Consider the following 23,480-nt stretch of genomic DNA (forward strand, 5'->3'; position numbering starts at 1 on the left):
CTTAAATATGCGACAACATTCATTATATTAAAGTCTTTTTAGTTGGTTTTCACATATACAAGGATTATGTTTTTGTGTTTAGTGCATTAGCAAAAAAAACCACAATATTAAATTACAATAGAAATATTATCTTATATATATTTAAATACTATCTTCGTTAAAAATACTTACAAAGAGCACCGCATTAATATTACAAATAAAATGTTACTTATGACACCACTGTGTTGTCTATGAATACATTAAATGAATCTGTTTTAAATGTAATATTATACAGATAATAACAATTGAATTAAACATATTAAGAAATATGTTTGCAAATATATCTTTTAGACGAAATAATGTTAATACAAATGTAATTTAGTTATAGCAGCGATAACTTAAACACAACAGTTTAAGGCAAACTGTTTTTTACGTTTTATTTGTTTCATTTAATCAATAAAAAAATCAAATGAAATAATAATAATAAACAGCGATGAGTTGATGCCTCATATCAGTAGTTCTCTACCGGTGTACGGGGACCCCTGGCTGGAAACCACGGCCTTATATAATGGGAAAAGTCAATACAAAACAGTGGCTTGATATCCCATAATGATGCTGTTGGTCTGGATTTAAATCAGATTAGACCCCTTTACCATACATTGATATACAGTACAACAGTGAGAAGTCACACATCATTGTTTCTGAGCAAAAACAATAATAAACATGTCACTGAAACTAATATTCTCTGCATAAACAGAAGAATAAAATCAGCGCAAACCTTCTATTTACTGTTTAACCACCATCACTATCTAACCTAGAGGTGTTTTCCCTTTAGTCAATATCCATAACAGCAGGTATTTCAGTTCATTCTAAACAATAAACACTCAAATTATTATTCATTTATTTTTAAGATATAACAAGGTAAGTTAGGGAAGTTCCCCCCTCCCAAAATATTAATTCAACAAAGTAAAAACAGAAAAACTACTGAAGAAATGTGGAAGTTGTTCCTGTTTCTGTGAGGAATGTTCCCTGGGTTAATCAGCGTTTCAGTGTTTCCACATTCCTCACGTCTTTAACCCCATTATTTACATTCTTTGGTTCCAGTGATTTCTATCTAGGCTGGCTATACCAGCCTACGTACTTCCGCCCAATTCCATTTTGCTCCTGTAAGTGAGACTGGGCAAGACCTCATTACGTACGATTACCGGAACTCAGATTTCTATCGGTCCAATCAGCGAACAGGGGGCGGGGTTGAGAGCGATTACGTCGAAGTTGTTGCCGAGTTTGAATTGAAGTTTAGTCTGTAGTTCAACAATGGCGACGGAGGAAGAGACGCCACTAGCTATCCGCTCGGTTGTTTCAACTCCTGAAGGAATTCTTCCTTTTTTTCAAATAACTGTTTCCGGTTACGAACTGTCCCCTGAATCCTTGGGTTACAGTGACAACATCGACACTTGTCGTTGACAGCCATTTTGACAGCCACGCTCGCAGGTAGCGACTTGTTTACTACTGTGAAAGCGGAAGTAGGAAGCGTCAGGTCAGAGCCTCAGAACATACGTCCTTACCAACCGTTAGTGATTGGTGAAGGGAACTCCAATGATGTTAAACTTCAGACAAGTCTCCGCCCATTACAGTAATCCAAGTCCAATGGCGCTGATCCAGACTGTATGCCGGAGAGAAGCGAAGTCAGACAGGCTGGTATTACCAGGCTAATTTCTATCTGTTCCTGAAGGTGGTTTCTGTGGTCTAACGGAGCAAAGGGCTGTTTTTACAACTTCGTTGCCAATTATTTAGCTTTTCCAGTAAGACGATCACCAATATGTTGACCAAAATTATTGCTAAATGCTATTATAGGCTACATGTTAAGGACAACATGCAATAGAGCTAGCTAGTTAGCTGCTGACAGCCGAGTCTTACTTGGCTAATTGACGGAGCTAACGGCTAAAGCTAACGGAGGTTTCACCAAGTTACATTGTGGTGTGTTCCAGGTCTTATCAGTAAAACATAATCTAGTTTAATTGTACCAACCCAGTTTCTATATCAGGTGTTCACAGACAAACCATATACTTTCTTGCTACAGAGCTAACAGCTAATGCTAACGGAGGTTCCATGGAGTTACAATATGGTGTGCCAAAGCTCTATTCAGTAACAATTAGTATTGGGTAAAGGTTAGTAATAAAATGGAGTTTTTAAAGTAGGGTATGACCTGTTTAACGTCCTGATACAAACCAGTATGCTAACGCTAAAGGATGATATGTTTTAGTACATGTGTAACGAACAGTACTCTTCCCTAAGGTTCAGTTGATTTAATGTTATTTAACTCATGACTCCGATGCACGGTGGATGATGCAGTCTGTTCTCAGAGAACAACAACATCCCAGCTTGTCAATAGTTCCAAAAAGTGGATCTCTGTCACAAAAAACCACTAAATATAGACATGGTGACATTAAATATTAAAGTAGACTGCGTCCTCATGCGCCATCTCTCTCTGAGGTTAATTAGTGAGAAGCTCTTAACGAGGCCACTTCAGAGCCCAGTCATCAGTTAGCTTCCCGGCTAACGTTCTGCTGACTCGTTTAATTTAATCTCACTGACTTTCCCTTATTCTCCATCACCGAATCTCTGTCGTCTGCTGATTCACTGCTTCCCCTCCTTCTGTTCACCCTCTTTACGACCCTTCGTTTGCTTGTTTCTCCTCTCCCTTACATTGAGGTGCTAATTAGTCAGCTGTAAAATCTAGCTAATTTGCTAATTTGGGGAGAATATATTTTTGGTTTCTGTACGACTGCAACCTACCCCGTATTAATATATTTTATAGCTAACTGTTCCTTATTTTACCCAGCAACTAGTCCAAAACCCAAAAACATTTTCCAGTTTTTGAAAATAAAACCAGGACGTTGTTAGAGAAAGCTAGTTGAGTTTCTTTAGCTCGAAAAAAATATGATTTATTAACTTACCTTTTCCAGTTTCCTCATTGTTGTTTATAGCTCAACTATGAAGTCTTGAACCAGCACAAAACAGTCCTCAAAATTCACAGACATAACATGCAGTAATAAATGTGTTTCTTGTCAAACTGTTGACATAAACGTCTATAGGATTAACCCTTAAAGCCTTTAATTACTGACTGAATTCTGTCTTTCTTTAGGACACTGTGAAGTAGGGCTGCAATCATCCAATAATTACGGACTACTTATGGAATAAAACAAGGAATTTGAAAACATCAATAGGCAGGAAATAGTGTTGCACAATATTTTAGATTATTGGTTTATCATTTGGTCATAAACTGTAGTGATTGTCAGTCCAAAGCTCAAAGGAATTGACTTTAATATAATATAAATAGGGGAAAGCTAGAACTGTTTATCTCTGAGAGGATTAAAGCAGTGTTTTCAGACTCTTTTGCATAAAAATGACTGAATATACTTTGTGTTTATCTTCCGGTTGGTCGACTTTTCTTAGCTGCTCCCCAGTAAAGTGATGGAAGCTGGGATACGTTATTAATTCATTGTTGTTTATTAATACTTTGATTGAAATCCAGATGTTCTCAGTCAGCTCTTGCTCCTGCTTGTGTTCAGAAGCGTTTGATGTCTGGCTTTGAGTATTATATCAGCACAAGTACTATTGAGAAGCTTCTCCTCCCGTCTCTGTGGGTTTCTCTCCTCTCTGATGGGTAACGGATGCTCTCGGTCTCTGACGGTGGCAGGAAATGTTTGGTGAATCTTTTCCATCTCTGACTGGCACAGTTTCCTCCTCGGATCAAATCACCCGAGCTGCTGTCGGACCACTTAGGGTTTAAAAGGTTCACATGGCCTTCCTCTGTCTGACGTATTTAATCGACTAAAGACTGGACCATGTCTCCACCAGTTTAGGTACCATTATGGAGAAGATGTTTGTTGCAGAACCGCTCAGAGAGATGTGATTTCTATTCGCTCGATTTTACTGCAGTTAAAATCACACTTGCATCTTAAAGGTTCCCCTATTAAGCCAAATCCAACCAATCAGCTCTCAGAGGGGCGTGGCCAACAGCAGCTCATTACCATTTAAAGCTACAGACACAGAATCAGCTCTTCAGGAACAGGGCTGAAACAGAGGGGGTTATGGGCAATGATCAGTTTGGTGTTTCAGCCAATCAGAGACAGGCTCTGTATATACAGTGGTATGCAAAAGTTTGGGCACCCCTTAGGAAAACCACTGCATCAGTTTGTCACTTGCTGAGCTTTTGAAGCAGCAACTTCATTTTAACATATGTTATACCTTATGGTAACAGAAACATCTCAGTAGTGAAATAACTTTTATTGGTCAAACAGAAACATGTTTATGTGCATTCAAACAAAAATAGGCATGTGCATAAATTTGGGCACCCCTAAGAAATAATTCCATTAATATTTAGTATTGCCTCCTTTTGCTGCAATAACGGCCTGTAGACGCCTCCTGTAGCCACAGACAAGTCCCTTAAGCCTGGCAGGTGGTATTTTGGCCCATTCTTCCACACAAAACGTCTCCAGTTCAGTCAGGTTTCTTGGCCTCCGTGCATGGACAGCCTTCTTCAAATAAATCCATACATTTTCAATGATGTTAAGGTCTGGGGACTGGGATGGCCATTCCAGAACATTGTACCTGTGCTTCTGCATGAATTCCTTGGTGGATTTTGATCGGTGCTTAGGATCATTGTCCTGCTGAAAAATCCAACCCCGGCGTAGCTTCAACTTTGTGACTGACTCTAGAACATTCTTGTCAAGAATCTCCTGGTACTGTAAGGAATTCATGTGGCCCTCAACTTTAACAAGTTTTCCAGTACCTGTGCTAGCCACACAGCCCCATAACATGATAGATCCTCCACCAAATTTTACAGTGGGCAACAAGTTCTTTTCATTGAATGCAGTGTGTTTTTTTCGCCATGCATACCTGTTCATGTTATGACCAAATAACTCAATCTTGGTCTCATCTGACCACAGTATTTTGTTCCAAAATGCTTCTGGCTTGTCCAGATGTGCTTTTGCATACCTCATGCGACTCTTCTTGTGATTAACACTCAGGAAAGGCTTTTTGCACATCACCCTTCCAATGAGCTCTTCCTGGTGCAAAGTACGCTGGATTGTGGAACGGTGAACAACTACACCATCAGCAGCCAGATGTTGTTGTAGTTCTCTGGAGGTGGTCTGTGGCTTCTCTGTGACCATTTTCACCATCCTTCGCCTGTGCCTTTCCCCTATTTTTGTCGGCCTACCACATCTTTCCTTCACACGGACTGTTCCTGTGGCCTTCCATTTCACAACTACGTTTCTGACTGTGGAGACAGACAGTTTAAACCTGTCAGATAATTTTTTGTACCCTTCTCCTAATTTATAATGTTGGATTATCTTAGCTTTCAGGTCAGTGGAGAGTTGTTTTGAGGTCCCCATCTTGCCACTCCCTAAGAAAGAACCTAGGCCAGGCACAGCCAGCTATTACCTATGTTAAATCGCCTTTTTCATGATTGGTTCCACCTGTCTTTGTAATTGAAGGTCTAATGAGCTAATCAAAGCAATTTTGTGCAGCAACCTGTCAGCTATAAATCCGTACAGGTGTTGAAATGAATGCTATTTATAAGGGTGCCCAAACTTTTGCACATCCCATTTTTTGCATTTTATTTTATTATAATAAAACTATGTAATGCTACCCTAAGAATTTTGGTCTGGAAAACACTAAAACGTCTACATCTTTGTAGGAAAACAAATGTTGTTGCTGTGATCTTCTATTATAAAGGAAAAGCAAATTGTCATGAAATCTCAGAGGGGTGCCCAAACTTTTGCATACCACTGTATCTGAGACCTGGAATATATTCAGTTGATGAAGAGGATAATAGGGGAGCTTTAAGTAACGGCTAATTGTGTCACTGTACACTCTTGTATAAGTGTTAGCATGCTGTTTCCATGCTGACCAATACACCACTTAATGTACTGATTTTAAACACGCTCATAGTCTGCTTGGATAGGAGGATTCAGACCTGGAAAAAAGACGAGTTTGATGCAAATAAATGATGCAAACTTCTTCCTCTTCCCCATCATTTGACGTGTGAGTCAGTGCACAACTTCCTGTTTTCATTTGTCTTGTAAACAGCTATGAATATTATCTTTCCTGGGAAAGTATTTCTGCATGTAAACGCAGCCGTTGTTATGCAAGAGACGACAGTGTGTTGCACTTTGACCTTTCCCCCTGCAGTTTCCTTGGCGCTCTCAGGATTTATTGCATATTTAACTGGTTTAATCTGCTGTAAACGTGCTCAGAGATCCAGCTGATGATTGGCTGCAGGATTTCCAGGAGCAGTTTTTCTTGAAAATGCAGGAGGGAGTCTGCAGAGAAAGAGCTGCTTTGTGGCTGATTAATCATGCTGCTGCTGGAGTGAGTGGAGGTCCACTGCAGCACAACAGGGAGGTTGTCTATGCCAAGTTGCTGAGAAACCAGAGGGGCCGATGGGGGGAGGGGATTGGACTAGATGCTGGGAAAGGCTCCTGGGCAACGTGTGCAACCGTCAGAGAAGAAGGGAACACTTTATTTTTATTTATTAGCATTAAGAAATATTCAAATGTAAACCCAAAGATATTTACATAAAGAATAAAAATATTAGGATAAAAATGTATATCCTATTTTCAAAAATATACAAATAATTCATAACAACTTTCTCTGCAGAGAAGAGATCAGTGTGTTAAAAAACACACTTGCCAGCTCTGTTGTGATTGGTCAACCCCTTAGAGATGTCCCGCCCCTTAGCCTATCATGTACAATGTGTTGGAGCAATAGCCAATAGGAGCTTGTTTATAGTGATGTCACTATAAACAAAGGCGTCCAATGGAGGCGTTTCAGGGGGGGGGATTGTGCAACTCAATTACTGCACATCCTTAAGTCTGAACTCCAGGAACATTTTACTTTAATGTCCCCGAGGGACTGATGCTACGTTTGTTAGCATCAGCAGTTTTGTGGTGGAGGTGAAGCAGAGACTCCTCAGACTGTCTGAGGGCGAGGCTCCGTCATGCTAACTGAAAACATTTACCTCTTTTGAAAAGAACTCAAAACTGGCATTTGTTTCGTTGTTAGACATCTTTTTATAATTGTTTTCATTCATATTTTAATGTTACTTCAGCTCTAAAAGCTCTCAGGAGATATAGTTTGTTTTTTGTAAAGTGCAATTAAAGAAAACTAAAATGATACGATGGAATTCATTCCTCCACCACAGAATGAGCTTTATAATGATGGTAATTCATATTAAACGCAATGTATAATCATCACTCAGCAACACAACGTGCAGATATTGAGCTTCTGTTTCTGTAAACTGATATCTGTCTCTTTCTAATAATACAGTCGAGTCCTTTTCCGTCTGTCTGGATATTCTAACGGGACGTCTGTCTGTCCGGAGGAAACACAGATCAGGTTTCGGAGTCAGCGGCACCATAATAAAAACTCTGAGCGGCTAAAAGAGGATTCTATTCTGACGAGGAGTCGCTCTGACTGGGACGACTTTAGAGTCAGGATGAGGTAACGTTTAAATGTGGAGCAGACCGAGAGGGAAGGCATTACAGACTATATTAATTAAAAACAATATTTTGCAACCGATTTCACTAAAACGTAAAATATAATATAATTATTTATAAATGATCAAATATGAACTTACCTTTTTATGAAATTAAACTCAAAAAATCACATAAATAACAAATGTACTTAAAAAAGTTAAGGAGAAAAAACACATTAACAAGAGGATACAAAAAACTTTTAGAAACACAATTTTATATAAAAAAATCACTAGTTAGTGTTTTAATTATATGCACACTTAAAACCCAATAGCAACAATAGAACCCCCTCCCAAGACACTTAGGACTTTCTGATACAGATAGAGTTATACTAGACTGTACTGAGTGAGGGGCTAAGTGAAGAGAGGAGGTTATGTCTCCGTGTCCTCAGACAGAAATATCTCCGTCCTCAGAGGAAACGAGGACATGATGAGAGACTCTCCCCCATCCCATAATGCCGAGTTGATGGAAGTATAGATTACGGTCACATTCGGTGGCGTCTCTAGCACGAAAAGACTGGCGGGGCCCGGTCGCGCGCACGCAGGGGGCTGCATAAGTAGTACTCATATATTCGCTTTAAGTGAGTCGTGTAAAGTGCACCTACCTGCTAACCTACTAACTAAAAGAGATCACATAAGCCAGGTGTAGTAGCCTATAGTACAATACAGTAAGCAAATTCCACAATTCAGAAGTTGACCTCCATGCCACCATGCCACAGCGGGCCAGGACTGCATTTCCTGAAAGGCTAGGTGCCAGTGGAGCGCAGCTAACGTTAGGCTAACTGCAGCCACTAGCAAAAAGCCCACTCGGCCTCAACGACGAAAGAGCCGTAAAGTTGAGCAGTGTTTGCTAAGATTAGGTCCTTCAGCTACTCACTAACATAACTTAACTGACTCACACAAAAATAAATGTCAGTAATATACAACTATAACGGTCTGACTCAAAAGCAAAGAGCCAAATGGCACCTGCCGCTTCAGAACAGAAACTCGGACTGACAAAATGTCTCTGCCTATCACGGGCAAAGTGAATTATCACATTACTATTGGTTCGTTCAAAATTCAAATAAAAATGCATCAAGCTCTGATCGATAGCTGTGATCGATAGCTCTGATCGATAGCTCTGATCGATAGCTCTGATCGATAGCTCTGATCGGTCTAACTGTACAGAATTCTGCATCAACGGTGGATGGTAATATGGGACGTATGTCCTTCTATTATTTTGCATTGGCTATGGGGCCAAAACCGTTGTGCCCCACCGCTCATCATTGAAATCGCGTTGAGCAAGCGTACTGTGTGTTTGACTGCTAACCTGGTTAAACGGGCTGAGGGGCCAGCCCCATGCCTGTTGAGGAAGACTGCTAGGAGAAGCGCGACCATTACTGAACACGTACAGGAGGCGATTTGGAATGTACCAGACAGTTACAGCGCTACCATTGTCATATTATGTCATATCATGTAATAAACACGCAATAATGTTAGTTACTAAATAAAATACATATATATTACTTGTTGTTATTGGAAATCGAATTATTGATCATGTCCTGAACTGCGCCACAGCGGCCACTAGTGGTGGGGCCCAGCCCCACCGGCCCCTAATGCAGAGACGCCCCTGGTCACATTTATAAACCCGAACGCACCGAACCAGTCGAACGCAACCTAACTATAAAGCAGGATGTTTTTGAGGTAAAGTTCTGGATGATTTTATCCGGGTCGTGTTTGTGGAGCGGCGATCAGGTTCCTCTTGATTCATTTATCATGGAGCGTAACGGGAGAGGATCCTGAACGCTGGCAAAGTGTGTGTGTGAAGAGTAATGGTGTCCAGTTATCCACACTCTAACAGACACACACTCTAGGGTCTGGTCCATCTGTGAGTCTTTCCTCAGTGTGAGAAGAAGAAGATGATGATGATGAAGATGAAGAAAAGTAAACCAACAGCAAAAGAATAACCTGTAATCAAGAAAAAAAAATGAGATACAAAAAAAACCTAAATTGTAATTAAAAATAATATGTGTGTTTTTTAGAGATAGAAAAAATAAATGTTAGAGATTACAAAAAACAAATAAATCAAACAAACTGATTAAAAGGAATTTAAATGACATCCACTGAAAACCAAATGAAATATGTAAAAATAATATCTATGATCTAAAGTGTGAATGAATCAAACGATACACAGGAAGAGAAATGAGATGATCCAGATAATATAATAAAGGATAAATCATATGTCGTGGACGAGAGGCTCAGAGGGATCAGCTGACCCCGTTCTCTCAGATCAGTGAGCGGAGAACTGGAGCGGCAGCACATCAGAATCTGAGGGGGGGGCAATGTCTGATTTATGGAGGAGGAGGAGGAGCAGTAATGTGAGGAAGAGGAGGAGGAGGAGTAGTTGTGAGTATGGATTTATGTCGAAGCTTTCAGTAACTCTTCATCACGTTAAGTGATCAGAGCTCCTCATCATCGTCCGTATGATCTCTGTGATCTGTGCATCAGCAGAAACAGAGTGAAGGTCGGGGTGACGTCAGCACAGTCTGCTCTCGGTTTAAAGCTGCAGGTTAGTTTATCTGGATCAGAGTTTCAGAGTCATGCCAGGAGCTGAGACTTTTAAATACAAATAATGATCAGATTAAATGCATGAGCGTTACAAATCAATCTGGTCTCAAGATCTTCATACTGCCTTTTTCTGCAGACATTTCTAATGCATCCTGCAGCATGCGAGTGCACTCTTTTGATTTCATAAATGATGCATTTATTCAGAAGTTAATACAATTATAAAACTAAAACAGAACAAAATGATCAAAAATGTACAAAAATTCTGGTTAGAAAATAAAAATAATAAAGCAATAAAAGTAAACGAAACACCTTTTTATTATTACTCTATGTTCTTCAGCTTTCCATTCCCACCCAGTCGTCCTTTATAATCCCAGTTGAGCGTTTTCTTATCCATTCCTCAGAGACGTTCACCTGTTGCTGTTACTCATTCATTTAAATGGACTCTGTGGCTCGAAGCCAGACTGAGAAACCTCCAAGCATCCGACTCAGCGTCCTCCACATATCCAGATGTATCTAACACATAAAGAACAGGGACTCAGGAGGCGTGCAGAGATGTGGACGCGTCTGAGAGCTTTATCGGAAAGCTTTTTATTTATTGTTTAAGGATTAGTTGTTTTTTTCTCTCTTGAATTTGTGATTTTATAACCTCGAAAAATGTTCATACATTTGTGGGATTTTTTTTATTATTGAATGACTTTTATATACAAATATATATATTACCTTTTTAAAAATACATACATCATTAGATTGTGATCTCAAATGATATATTTCTTTTCTTCTACATTTTTCTTCCTAATGAATGTTTTTTTTACTGTCAGAACATTTGGAGAAAATGTATGACTTTGATTTTAAAAAGTCAAAGTTTCTTCCTATAAATATGACTCCTCATTAGTCCATAATAATCAATTTAATATTACAATTATTAAAAATGCACCTAAACACAACCAAGGGATAACTAGAGCATAAGTAATCTGACACTTGGCTGACTTTCCTTTCAGAGAAGAGGAATTACACCGCTGTTACTCTGTAGGTTATAAAACTAATCAGTAAAATGAAAAAAAGGTTAAGAAATGTCCTTAAATAAAATCTTTGTTTCTGTTCTGGGATTTTATTCTGAAAAACCCTCCAGGACATGCAGATGAACGTCTGAAAGGTTTTCCCCTCACACTGAAATCACAAGTTTCTCCGGCTGTTATCTTCCCTTTCTTCTCTGATTAAAAACCCATCAGCAGATTTAAAAATGTGTGTCTTTCAGACGTTGGGAGGGGCTCGTGATGCTGACGGTACGGTGGCCCGGAGCGGACAAATGACTGAGGAGGCTTGTGTTTAATGTTCTGCTCCATCAGGGGCAGCGTGTGCTCTGACTGCAGGGAGGGTTATCTTTATCAAGGGTAATATTATCTGAGTCATGAGGAGAGATGCATCAGTCAGCTGTTAGTGTTGGTGTTGGAGGGTTATTTACTGTAGCTCCATCAGTGTGTGTGTGTAAACATTCATTTATAAAAGTACATCTAAATATTTCAAACCAGATTTGGCAGCAAACAGCCGACTCTTGGGTTTTCCTTGTAATGTGTACCGTCCCTGCAATTAACAATTAAAACACACACCCAGCCCTGCAGAGCTGCAACAGGCAGGCTTCTGTGTGTGTGTGTGTGTGTGTGTGTGTGTGTGTGTGTGTGTGTGTGTGTGTGTGTGTGTGTGTGTGTGTGTGTGTGTGTGTGTGTGTGTGTGTGTGTGTGTGTGTGTGTGTGTGTGTGTGTGTGTGTGTGTGTGTCAGTTGAACACAGACAGGATATGTCGGGTGTGTCTTGCCAAACTTCATTTGCCTGATTGCTATCCATCCTCTTCTTCTTATGTTGAAGCAGCTGGTTGTTATTGTTAGAGGCGTGGTGTGTGTGTCCTTCAGATTACAGGTGGAGATAGTTGCAGATACTGGTTGAACTTCACCCTTTAAATAACCAGTTGTAATATCTACAGGAGAGCTAGCCAACGTTAGCTGTTAGCTGCTAGCATCCGTAGGGCAGCACAGTCCTGCTGGGCTAAATTACAGCTAACGGCCTATGCTAACAGCTAATGCTAATGGAGGTTCCATTGAGTTGCATGGTGGTGACTCTCGTCTTGTCTGTATGCTAACGTGCTAACACTAAGAGCTATTTTCTTACATCAGTTTTTTTCTCTGCCCCCCCCCCCCCCCCAGCCTTTCAAAATCCAGAGGGTAGTGCGGTCTGATGTCCGCCCCCCCTCTCCTGGCCCCCCCCACTATGCCCACCATGGTCTCTAGGCTGCCAAAGTTCGGGTCGAAGCCCAAGCCCTCCACGATCTCCTCCGCCCCCCCGCCTTCGAACAGCAGCACCCGCCTCACCAACGGGTTCTACCACCACCCGGGCCCCGCGGGGGTCAACGGCTCCTCCTACACACCTCCGGCCCCCGCTAACCAGAATGGATTCATTCGAGTGCCGACGTCCATGAGGTGGCGGAAAGAGAGCGAAGAGGAGGGGGGGGCGGCCGGGACTCGGTCCGCTAACAACAACCATCAGTTCAGCCCCCAACCAAAGACCGCCTTGGGAAAGGGGCGGAGCTTCGGTTTCCCCTCGTCTTCGTCACCTACGCCGCTGTCCACCCCCCGGTTACTCCCTGTCCTCAGGAGTGGATCCAGACCGGCAGTGAACGGTGCTTCTGGATCTGGATCTAAACCCCGGATCGGCTCTCTGAGGCAGCCCGGTTTTGGTCGTCCCGGCGGTGGAACCAGTCCTGGTTCTGGTCCCGGTTCCCGATCTGGTTCCCCCCTCCTGAAGAAGCCCCCGGCGAGTCGATCCCACTCCAGCGACAGCCTTGGGAACGCTACGGTCCCGCTAACGGAGAACGATCGCTTCCGGTCTCGGAGCCTCACGCAGGTCCGCCGGCAGCCCTCCCCAACCCTCACCCCTACCCTCACCCCCTCACCCTCCTCCCCCCTATCCTGCTCCACCAGTAGGGCCGCCGCTCCTCCTAAAGGCGTCTTGGTGAAACCCAAAGGTCCCTTAAAGTCTGGACTCCTGCCCCTAAAGAAGCCCCTCCTCCTCCCCAGCACCGGCCTCGCCTCCAAGCCCAGCGGCATCAGCTATAAGCTTTCCCGCCCGTCACTCATCAAGCAGTCCCGCCCCCTCAGAGTGAGCACAGCCAATGGAGGCGGACAGGAAGCGAACCGAGGGCCGGCGGCTCGCAGGAACTCCGTAGAGACGTCATCGACTGAGAACAGCCCAGGTAACGACATCATGTTGGTATCGCACAAAACATGAATCTCATTGTTTAAATTTGATCTCGACTCATCCCTGTCTCTACCAGGGAGTATTGTAGGTCAAAATAAATACATAAATGATCAATGATATAGAATTTGCTAGAAAAATCAGTTAAGAGTGTTTTTTTACGGGAATAACGAAGTGAGAAAATGTGCTTTGGGTCAAAAGTTTACTCAGAGGATTTAGTAAAATGTTGTGCTGTTTTTTGGACGTTTTTTCTGGTAAATTGTCTAAACGTAAGAATTCTTCCTGTTAAATTGTAGGTTTTTTCCCATGATTCCCTTGATTTATATTGGATATTGGTCACAAATTAACTGGAAAAAAACATTTATATTTTCTGAGACATTTACGGAAAATGCAGTCTCTGTAATCTCCAAAATTACTCAAGTTTTTCCTCTCATAAATGTCTGAATTTTCCCCATAATTTTATTTTATTATTGTGATATTTTTTCCTGTAAATGTATTTTTTTTACCTATCGGATGTCTCTCTCCTTATCTTATCCGTGATCTTCTCTACCTTTTTAGAAAGCCCCCCAGAGGCTCCAGAGATGGGGGGTCTGTCGGCAGTGACGGTGTCCCAGAGAGAGGTGTCGATTCTAGGGGAGACGCTGGAGGACATGAGCCTGTCCTCCAACTCGTCTCTGGATAGAAATGACACGAGTCAGGAGTACATGGACGACTTCGACAACCTCGGTGAGAAACACTTTGAGACGTGTTGGGTGGGGGGGTTCAAAAAACATCTGAAATGTATGGGAAAATATCCAAAATTCAGATGATTTTTTACTAAATTATCTGAAATTAAAGTCAGGAATTTGCATTCATTTTCAGTTTTAAATGTTTAAATTTATGAGAAAAACGACAGATTTATCGAAAAACTTTCCCAAAGATTATAATTTCATGAATCATCCAAAAATGACTGATTTCAATTAAACCTTCATAAGAAAGAAATGTATTTTCTGTGTTTGAAAATGTGTAAATCTACGCTTTAAAATCACAAATTAACAAAAAATAAATCAAAATGTTTTTCTGTATTTTACTTTCTGTTTACCCACAAAGCCTGTAATTCCCCGTCTTCCCTTGTCTTGTGTTTCAGGAAACGGAGGGATGGGAATTCTTCTTCTCTCCTCTAAAAACGAAGAGGACGACTCGGGGCTCGACCAATCATGCGCCAGGTTTGAAGAAGACAAGATGGCCCTCGGTGGCATCTCCAAGGCAGCAGGTCTTTGCTTCCTGGACGGCGGCGTGGACTGGAGCGCCGTCCATGGGGAGAACCGCCTCAACGGACTCCCCCATCGAAGGAGGTCCAGTCAGCAGGAGTACCATGAGCAGGTACCGGCATTTAGAGTTTCAGAAAGTCACTGAAAGAGCAGAGACCTCCAACAAGGCCAATGGTGCATTCAGGCGCTCTTTGTTGTCCAAAAGCTTTGAATCTTTAAAACGGGGACTTTACAAAGACGTTATATTTTACTTCATTTTGCTACAGATTTATTCTACTTCCTTTCCACCTTTTAACAAGATTTAAATCTGTGATAAAATGTATTTTTTAAAGTTAGTTTTGGTCATTTTCAACATCGTTTGACAGAGGAGGTTGTAGAAATGGAATCAGGTATCATTGTTTATTAAATGACACAAAATAAACAACATTAATATAAGCAGACTACTACAAAATAAAAGCCTCTGTGTGTATCGACTGTAAGCGACAGGATTATAACCAGACTACTACAAAATAAAAGCCTCTGTGTGTATCAACTGTAAACGACAGGATTATAACCAGACTACTACAAAATAAAAGCCTCTGTGTGTATCAACTGTAAACGACAGGATTATAACCAGACTACTACAAAATAAAAGCCTCTGTGTGTATCAACTGTAAACGACAGGATTATAACCAGACTACTACAAAATAAAAGCCTCTCTCCGTGTGTATCTCCTGTATGGATTATGATTGGAATCTTCAAAATAAAAGCCTCCCTCTCCCCTCTGTAGGGCGGCTCCTCTCTGGACCTCTCCCCCTCGGACAGCTGTGGGTCGGGGGGAACCTACATGTGGGACGAGGAGGGCCTGGAGCCCCTGGGGGGAGGCACCACCGCCTCCATCCACACCAACAGCAACACCACCCACCACATCGGGAGCTTCGACTCTGACCTCAACAGCATCGTGAGTGTGTGTGTGTTTGTGTGTGTGTGTGTGTGTGTGTGTGTGTGTGTGTGTGTGTGTGTGTGTGTGTGTGTGTGTGTGTGTGTGTGTGTGTGTGTGTGTGTGTGTGTGTGTGTGTGTGTGTGTGTGTGTGTGTGTGTGCGCATTGTAAATTAAAGCAATATTTTCCAGGTTTTTTTCTTGTTAATTTGTGAGTTGGTCCTTGTAAATTAACATCTTAAATTTGAGAAAATAATAGTTTTTTTTCCTGTAAATTCACCAATTCTGTGTTGGAAATACTTATTTTTTTAGCTGATTCGTGGCTTTATGATCTCAGAAAATATGGAACTTTTTGCCCCTTATGTATGTGTTTTTGCTCGTCAATTTGCCAATTAAATCCCTGGGAAAAAGTTATATCTTGTTAATTCACGCCCTAATTTTCAACAGATAACATGTTTTTAATGGCCAAGATTAACAATTAATTCAAATCTGATAGACCCTCATGAGAACTGACATGCTGATCAGTAAATGTGATTTAAAACAGCCCAATCATCCATTGAAAATCACCGTGTGAGTGTTTCTGTGCTGCTGAAGAGAGACCGAAAGCAGGGTTTAATATTCCTGCAGCCTCCGTCCTACTTCAGTCCAGTGTTGTCTCCAGGTTGGGTCGTCTTGAGTTGGTGCCAAAAACAGAGAACACACTGATCCAGAAACAGGCTTTAAATGTCAGCGTTAACACGGGTTGCACATTTTTAAACGAGTCTGAACTCGAGGGTAAAACTCCTAGATGTCTGAATTTAACAGCAGCACTCTTTCTGATCCCTGTCATATTTATTATGTATTAAAAGAAACCAAAGTATGTTATAACCACCTTTTTATTTTGGTTAAAATAAGGAAAAATTCAAGTGTACATTTTGTCCAACTCTATAGAAAATATAAAAGTTTAAAAATAAAATAGACAGAACTAAACATTTTATTTAAAATAAGATGCAAATATTTCAATTAATAAAATATTTTAAATAAAAAAACACATTTAAAATCCATTAAACAATGTTTTTGAAACACAAGAGAAAACCATATTTTTTGAATAATAAATATAATAAAAAAGGATCAGTCTTTGGGTTCATGTAGTTTGAACAATATTGTATTTATTGTCTGATTTCTTTCTGGGTTTATAAACTGGAATGGGTACAACTGGCAGTAAAACAATAATAGTGTGAGTCCATGCTCAGGAAGTCTTCATGTGTTCCCTCTTTTTAAATTTATTTTCTAACCTTAATCAGAAATCAGGTCAAGTTTCTTCCCACAGTTAAATAATTAAGCAGCTTCCTTTACCTCCCTGCGCCCTGCATCAGCTTTCATTATGTGGTCCTGGGGCGCCCTCTGGTGTCCTCTGGGTGAACAGCATGTATAAATACAGTGAATAAAAGTCTCTGTTTTTCTTTATTTCAGGACGTTTTGAACAACCTGGACTCTTGTGATCTGGACGATGACGACCTCATGTTGGATGAGGATCTGCCGGAGGATGACTCCTTGCACAGCGGTACATTTGTTTGTGTATAAATAGAAGTAATAAAGTTAGGATATGCATCCCAACAATATTATATAAGGCTGTGGGGTATGATGCAAACCACCAAAATCAGCTTTATTTTGTAGAAATATCAAATTAATCTCGAATCTATCTATTAAGCAGCTACAATAGGTTCAGTATTTTTAAATGAAGGGTTAAATTCAGAAACAAAATCGGGTCCCTTTAAGTTTCTAACAGTTAAGATGCTATTTATTTGATCTGTTTTCTTTTAAATAAGAAGCTTTCTGCTTAGCTGATGCTAAAACAAACATGGCATCAGCTAAGCAGTTAAACAGCAGTTAAAGCAGTTTGTTTTATTTGAACTATTTCAGGCATATAAGCTAACAGATACGTAGCATTTTAAACAATTCGATTCAGATACGCTAACAGTTTAGCTCAGCTAACAGTTTAGCTCAGCTAACAGTTTAGCTAACAGTTTAGCTAAGCTAACAGTTTAGCTCAGCTAACAGTTTAGCTCAGCTAACAGTTTAGCTAACAGTTTAGCTCAGCTAACAGTTTAGCTAACAGTTTAGCTCAGCTAACAGTTTAGCTCAGCTAACAGTTTAGCTAACAGTTTAGCTCAGCTAACAGTTTAGCTAACAGTTTAGCTCAGCTAACAGTTTAGCTAACAGTTTAGCTCAGCTAACAGTTTAGCTAACAGTTTAGCTCAGCTAACAGTTTAGCTCAGCTAACAGTTTAGCTAACAGTTTAGCTAACAGTTTAGCTCAGCTAACAGTTTAGCTAACAGTTTAGTTTAGCTAACATTTTAGTTTGTAAAACAAGTTAGTAAAGCTGCTGGTTTTGTTAGCTAGTTATATTAAGCTGCTAAAACAGTTTTATCCAGGCTAGCTTATTGTCAGTTAAGTAGCTTAAATTGTTTGTTTGTTTGTTTGTTTGTCTGAGATTCACTAACTGTTCAGTTTATTAACTTAAACATTTTGTTTCAGGTGAGCTAACTGTTTAGTTAGCAGATATAAAGGCTAGGCTAAGTAGTTTGTTTTAGTTTAGCCAACAGCTCATTTTAGCATTCAAAAACAGTTTGTTTATTAACTGTTGATAATGTTGTTTATGTGGGTAAAGAATATAGTTGAGTGGCTTTCAGGTTAGCTAACTATCTATTTTGTAATTTAAACCTGTTTCTTTTACTTTAGTTTAGCCGCTAAATGAATGTTGTTTGGATTAGCTCAGTTTATTTGAGCAGAGCTATAGTTCAGCTCACGGTTCAGATTAGCCACCCTTCAGTTCACCGTTACAGTTTAGCTTCAGGTTCTGATGTATAATAGAAATGTATTGCAGGTCAGCTTCTGTAACTGATTCTATGCGGATATTAAAGGATTTTAATACACAGTTAACTTCATTAAATGTCTTCCTGATATTGTGTAACATTCCTGTGTAAGTTATATCTCTGTCCTGAAAGTAAAGTGTTGTTATGCGTGCTTCTGTCTGCAGACGGAGAGGGTTTGGCCCACATGGCTCAGTGGAGGATGAGGCAGCTCTGCTGGGGAAACGACAACGAGAGGTCAGAAAACACACTCAGTAATCTTTATTCTGGGTTCATTTAGATTAGGTCCTGAGATTGGCTGGACTGTGTATAAGGGCCATTGTAGTTTACCATCAATGAATAAATATGTACATTTGTAGTCAGTTTTGTCTGTTAATTGGTTATTTTTTCAGCTGATGTTTTGTGCTTCTAATTATTGTAAGCTATACTCACATATTGTACATGTCTTGGCTCATTCTGACACATTTATTATCCCTTAATTGTATGGATTGTATCTGTGTCTGCAAATAAAATGGGTAAAACAGATTATAAAATGCACCTAAAAGTCTGAAACACACAGCTCTTATTTTAGGCCTTTTCGAACGTTATCAGCAGTGCAGTAAGAGAGAGGAGTAAATGAATATAATAGAAGTCATGCTAACAAACGTTTCCATTGACATGCAGTGATTTTGAGAGCTACAAGCTAACGGAAGATCCGGGGAACAAGAGGACAGACGGAGACCTCATTCTGGACTTTTCTTCCTCAAGGTGACATTAAACATGAATCTGCACTAAAACCAGAGCTTACTGTTCTCTATATTAGTATTTATTTAAAGCCAACTCTCCTGTGTGATCACCAGCTGTAATTACAATATTTATAGATTATTTCCTGGAAGATTTTCAAGCCAAATCTCCCTAAACTTTCCCACCCTTTTTTGTTGAGTTCTTAAAGGGTTTTCTTTGTGCCATCTTCTCCTCTCATGTAGAAATGTGCAGTGGTGTTTTAAGATCATTTTAGGGAAAAATAGACCATTTCTGGGGTAATATTTGTTGAAAGAAAAGGGAATTTCCAAGTCAAAAATAGTTCAATTTACAGGAAAGAACGTGAGTATTCTATGATGCTATAAAAAAAAAGTCCCAAATTTACAAAATTAAACCCTTTTTCGCTCACATAATCAATCTTGTGATTTCCCTATTTAAACATTAAATAATATACATGTTTTCTTGTTCATTTTGATGTTTTTCTGTTAATTATACCACTTTTATTCTCGTGATTTTGGAGATTTTGTCGTGAATGTACGACTTTAATTTCAAACAAGCTGTCTTTGAAAACGCTATTTCTGGAATTGAAGCCATACAGTAGTCCATGCTGGTCCCTGAACGCAGCACATGCATATATTTAACATGTCTTCCTCCTCCTCCTCAGCCCTCCTGCTCTGGGTGCAGATGTGGAGGAGCTGGCTGAAGACTGCTCTGCTGTCAGATCTCAGCTGGAGTATCTGCAGAGGTTACTGCTGCTGGTCAGTGCGTCTTCAGGACAAACCAACCACAATAACCACTGCAATCAAACGACTGCAAAGAGAAGAGACGCTCACATGCTGATCAGGGACTGAAAATTACCCAGAGCTACACCTCACACACACACACACACACACACACACACACACACACACACACACACACACACACACACACACACACACACACACAATGACTAGAGGGAGATGCAAGGCAGTAAGAGAAGTTGTAGAGACACAGCATGTATCCAAATGGATGCAAAGTAACCACAAGGCTGTGCAGAACTGTTCAGTATTTGTCTTCTTCAGTTTATTTATTACGTCTTTTCATTTTGAAGTCAGTCTTTTTGGATCTAAATAATAATGCAATACATTTTAGCTCTCAAAGTCGTCCCTTTTTTCTATTTCATGTCTGTTTGCATCCTCTTTAAGTCCACTTTGCTTGGAGTCAGATTTTATTTTCTGAATCAAAATGTGTTTCATAGTAATGTGTGGATGTTTTCCAGGAGGAGGACGCAGACGAGGACACTCTGACCACCGACACTCTGAGTCCTGAGATTGAGTCCAGCTCCGACACTCAGGTACTGAGTTTATTTCAGACTCTTTACAAACCATTTAGATAAAGTTATGAGCATGGAGTCACAGAAACGTCTTGTTATTTTGGGTTTAAATGTCTCTACACACCAGCTCCATCAGCCAAAACTAGGCGGTGCATACAGTTTGATGAAGTTCATCGAGATCCTACATTTCCCGTGTGTGTGTGTGTGTGTCTGTGTGTGTGTTCAGTTGCAGGCTCTCATGCAGGAGGTGCAGCAGCTCCGGGAGGAGCTGAGGAGCAGAGACCGGACCATCGCCCAGCTCACCCAGCAGCTGGTAAATGCATCGTTCTTAAACTTTAAAATAAGTGAGCTTTAAAAAGCTCCATGTTACATCAAAGAGGAACACGGTGACAACACTCGCGCTCCTATTGGCTAGCGCTGCGACACATTGAACGTGATAGGCTAAGGGGGCTGGACATGTCTAAGCTGGTTGCGTCCGTGTTTCCATGACAGCAGACCGTTCCCGCGGTAACCGGCGACGGTTGTTGTTGCCTGGAGACGACGGAGCGTCACACACAGACGAGTTCAGCGGAGAGAGAGAGCGTCACCACACAGACACCGTGGAGAGAACACACTGTGAGAGAGACACACACACACACAAAATAGTTTGAGCAGTTTTTGTTTTACTGATTTATTTTCGTATTTATACATTTTATTTATTTTTCGCACTTTTGTCATCGTATGATTTCGGGACATTCTTTTCGTGTTGTAAATTGCTGAGTTTCTTTTCCAGTATTGGACATTTGTAAGACCTTTTTAAAATCCCACAGAATATTCCATTTCTTATTTTCCACGTGTGACTCGCAAAGGTTTCAGGAACCTCCCGTCACCTTCTTTGGTTTCTGCAGAAGTGTGACCTTTCTCAGTTTTCTACGAGTTTTTGTAAATCTCTAAGAATCTCAGGTGTGTTCTGAGTATATCTTTGTACCTTTTGCAGTAAATTCGTATCTTTAGGAGTTATCATTTCAGAGTCATACAGAACTTCTGTTTGCAACTTTTCTCACCGAATATTTTCTGGTAAAGTTTGAGCCCCCCCCTCCTGGCTCCATAACGTCTAGAAGTGTCCCTTCCTCTCGTCGCTCTTTTTCTCCTCAGTCTTATTACTCTTGGTGTTATCAATCCTCTCTTCCTCCTCCTCCTCCTCCTCCTCCTCCTCCTCCTCCTCCTCTGCCTCTCTTCCCCCTCTTCCTTTCTCTTTCCTCTTCCTCTGTTCTTCCCCTTCCTTCTCTCTTCCTCCTCTTCCTCTCTGTTTCCTCTTCCTCCCCCTTTCCTCTTCCTCTCTGTTTCCTCTTCCTCTTTGTTCCCTCTTCCTTCTCTCTTCCTCCTCATCCACTTCTTCTGTGTTTCCTCTCTCTTTCCTTCTCCTCCTCCTCCTCCTCCTCCTCCTCCTCCTCCTCCTCCTCCTCCTCCTCCTCCTCCTCCTCCTCTCCTCAGGCTCTTCCTCCCTGTTTCCTCTCCCCCCCCTGGCAGTATCAGCGCTCCAAACCTTTCCGTGCGAGGCCGAAGCCAAGCATCCCCCCCCACCGAGCCAGGAAAAGTGAGTCCTGATAGAACACAATAGACCCCCCCCCCCCCAAACAAACCCAGAGCCCCCCTCACCACGCCCTCCTCCTCCTACAGAAGAAACCTTATCTTAAATCTTTAATCTAAAAAAAAAAGTGTTTATGTTAAATATATGAAATGATAAAGTTCTTGCAGATTCAAGACTTTATCATTTCAAACAATATTCTCTCATATCCCCCCCCTCCCCCCCCCGTCCCGTTAGAGTATTAATGTCGGGGTTTAAAACAAAAGTGTGTGTGTGTGTGTGTGTGTGTGTGTGTGTGTGTGTGTGTGTGTGTGTGTGTGTGTGTGTGTGTGTGTGTGTGTGTGTGTGTGTGTGTGTGTGTGTGTGTGTGTGTGTGTGTGTGTGTGTGTGTGTGTGTGTGTGTGTGTGAGAGATTTTCTAACCTGTGTGTTTCCTCCTCTCTGCTGTCGATCAGGAGTGGAACACTTAGTGCTTTACTTCAGTGACACAGCGTGGTACAGTGGAAACTTTTATATCCTCCTCCTCTTCCTCCTCCTCTTCCTCCTCCTCTCTGTCCCATCATAAGACATCTTATATTTCTTCTTTGTGATTGAATAGTTAAAGCTGTGGTTGTACCCAGTATTTCATCGTACCGTTTATTTGAATGCTGCAGCTTCTTTTGTTTTTGCACGGCTCTTCATTGTGTTGCAGTGTTTGTGATGAAGATGTTGCCCGGTTATCACGCAGTGATGAAGGTTTTCCAGTGTTTGTTGGTCGGTTATATTACTGGCATTTGAATCTGTTGTTAATGAGGTTTTTGACGCACTGTCTATTCCCCTGCAGTACCAGCAGCCTCCACCAGGTGTCAGTGTCCACCTGAGAATCTTCCATATTTAGTTTCCTTTAGCTTCTTGTTCTGCAGAAAGCAGGATCTAGAGGAGCAACACAAACAGACGGAAGATAAGACAGTGAAATACATCTCTTATTGAGTTTCCTCTGATCGATGGTGTCCCTACACATGACGGACTCAGGTCTTGCTGTTTTAGCCTCTGATTGTGGATTAACAGCAGCTGCAGGTCTAGAGAGAGGCAATAGAAACACATGTATCAGACACGGCAGCAACATACAACACAATATTACATATGAATATATATAATGCTGCTGCTCTTTGGAAATCTACATATTTGGACGTAAGATAGTCTGGATGTTTTCTGAACATGTAGTGGGTTTTTTAAATGCAGATTGTTTGAAAAGGTACCTCATTTAGGAAAGTAAAGAGAAATGTATTTTGAAGTTTAGTCTGAGAAGACTAACAGATTTATTTCCAGTTGCATGACAATCGACTCCATGTTTTCTAAATAAAAGCATGATGCAAAGTATTGTGTTTTACATCTCAAGGAAGCTGATTGCTTTCCTTATTCTAATTTATTTCTGCCGTCAAATAGTCAATCAACTTAAAGTGACTTTATTTTGATTGGATTTGTTTTCAAAATAAAAGCACAGTGTTTCTCTGATTCAGGCAACACACACACACACACACACACAC

General features: G+C 40.9%; 2 protein-coding genes across 5 annotated transcripts in view; one reads left to right on the top strand and one right to left on the bottom strand.

The window, feature by feature from the left end:
• LOC134870884 (D(5)-like dopamine receptor) overlaps positions 1–1,440 on the bottom strand; it is a 10,116-nt gene extending 8,676 nt beyond the window's left edge. Inside the window, exon 1 of the mRNA XM_063893385.1 lies at positions 1,426–1,440. The gene's annotated coding sequence lies outside the window, so the exon portion shown is untranslated. The remainder of the gene's footprint in view (positions 1–1,425) is intronic.
• Positions 1–23,480, top strand: part of LOC134870883 (serine-rich coiled-coil domain-containing protein 2-like) — a 28,455-nt gene that overhangs the window by 722 nt on the left and 4,253 nt on the right. The window contains exons 2-13 of one of the 4 annotated variants that reach the window (XM_063893382.1): positions 7,315–7,488; positions 12,264–13,309; positions 13,870–14,037; positions 14,438–14,673; positions 15,331–15,501; positions 16,933–17,023; positions 18,500–18,569; positions 18,996–19,079; positions 19,738–19,831; positions 20,335–20,409; positions 20,615–20,701; positions 20,881–21,003. In XM_063893382.1, the coding sequence (XP_063749452.1) occupies positions 12,295–13,309; positions 13,870–14,037; positions 14,438–14,673; positions 15,331–15,501; positions 16,933–17,023; positions 18,500–18,569; positions 18,996–19,079; positions 19,738–19,831; positions 20,335–20,409; positions 20,615–20,701; positions 20,881–21,003 (2,214 nt within the window). In that variant the 5' untranslated portion in view covers positions 7,315–7,488; positions 12,264–12,294. The remainder of the gene's footprint in view (positions 1–7,314; positions 7,489–12,263; positions 13,310–13,869; positions 14,038–14,437; positions 14,674–15,330; positions 15,502–16,932; positions 17,024–18,499; positions 18,570–18,995; positions 19,080–19,737; positions 19,832–20,334; positions 20,410–20,614; positions 20,702–20,880; positions 21,004–23,480) is intronic. The other 3 variants (XM_063893381.1, XM_063893383.1, XM_063893384.1) reach the window with 3 other exon arrangements.

This window comes from Eleginops maclovinus, chromosome 10 (genome assembly GCF_036324505.1).
Source record: "Eleginops maclovinus isolate JMC-PN-2008 ecotype Puerto Natales chromosome 10, JC_Emac_rtc_rv5, whole genome shotgun sequence".
NCBI classification, from domain to species: Eukaryota; Metazoa; Chordata; class Actinopteri; order Perciformes; family Eleginopidae; genus Eleginops; species Eleginops maclovinus.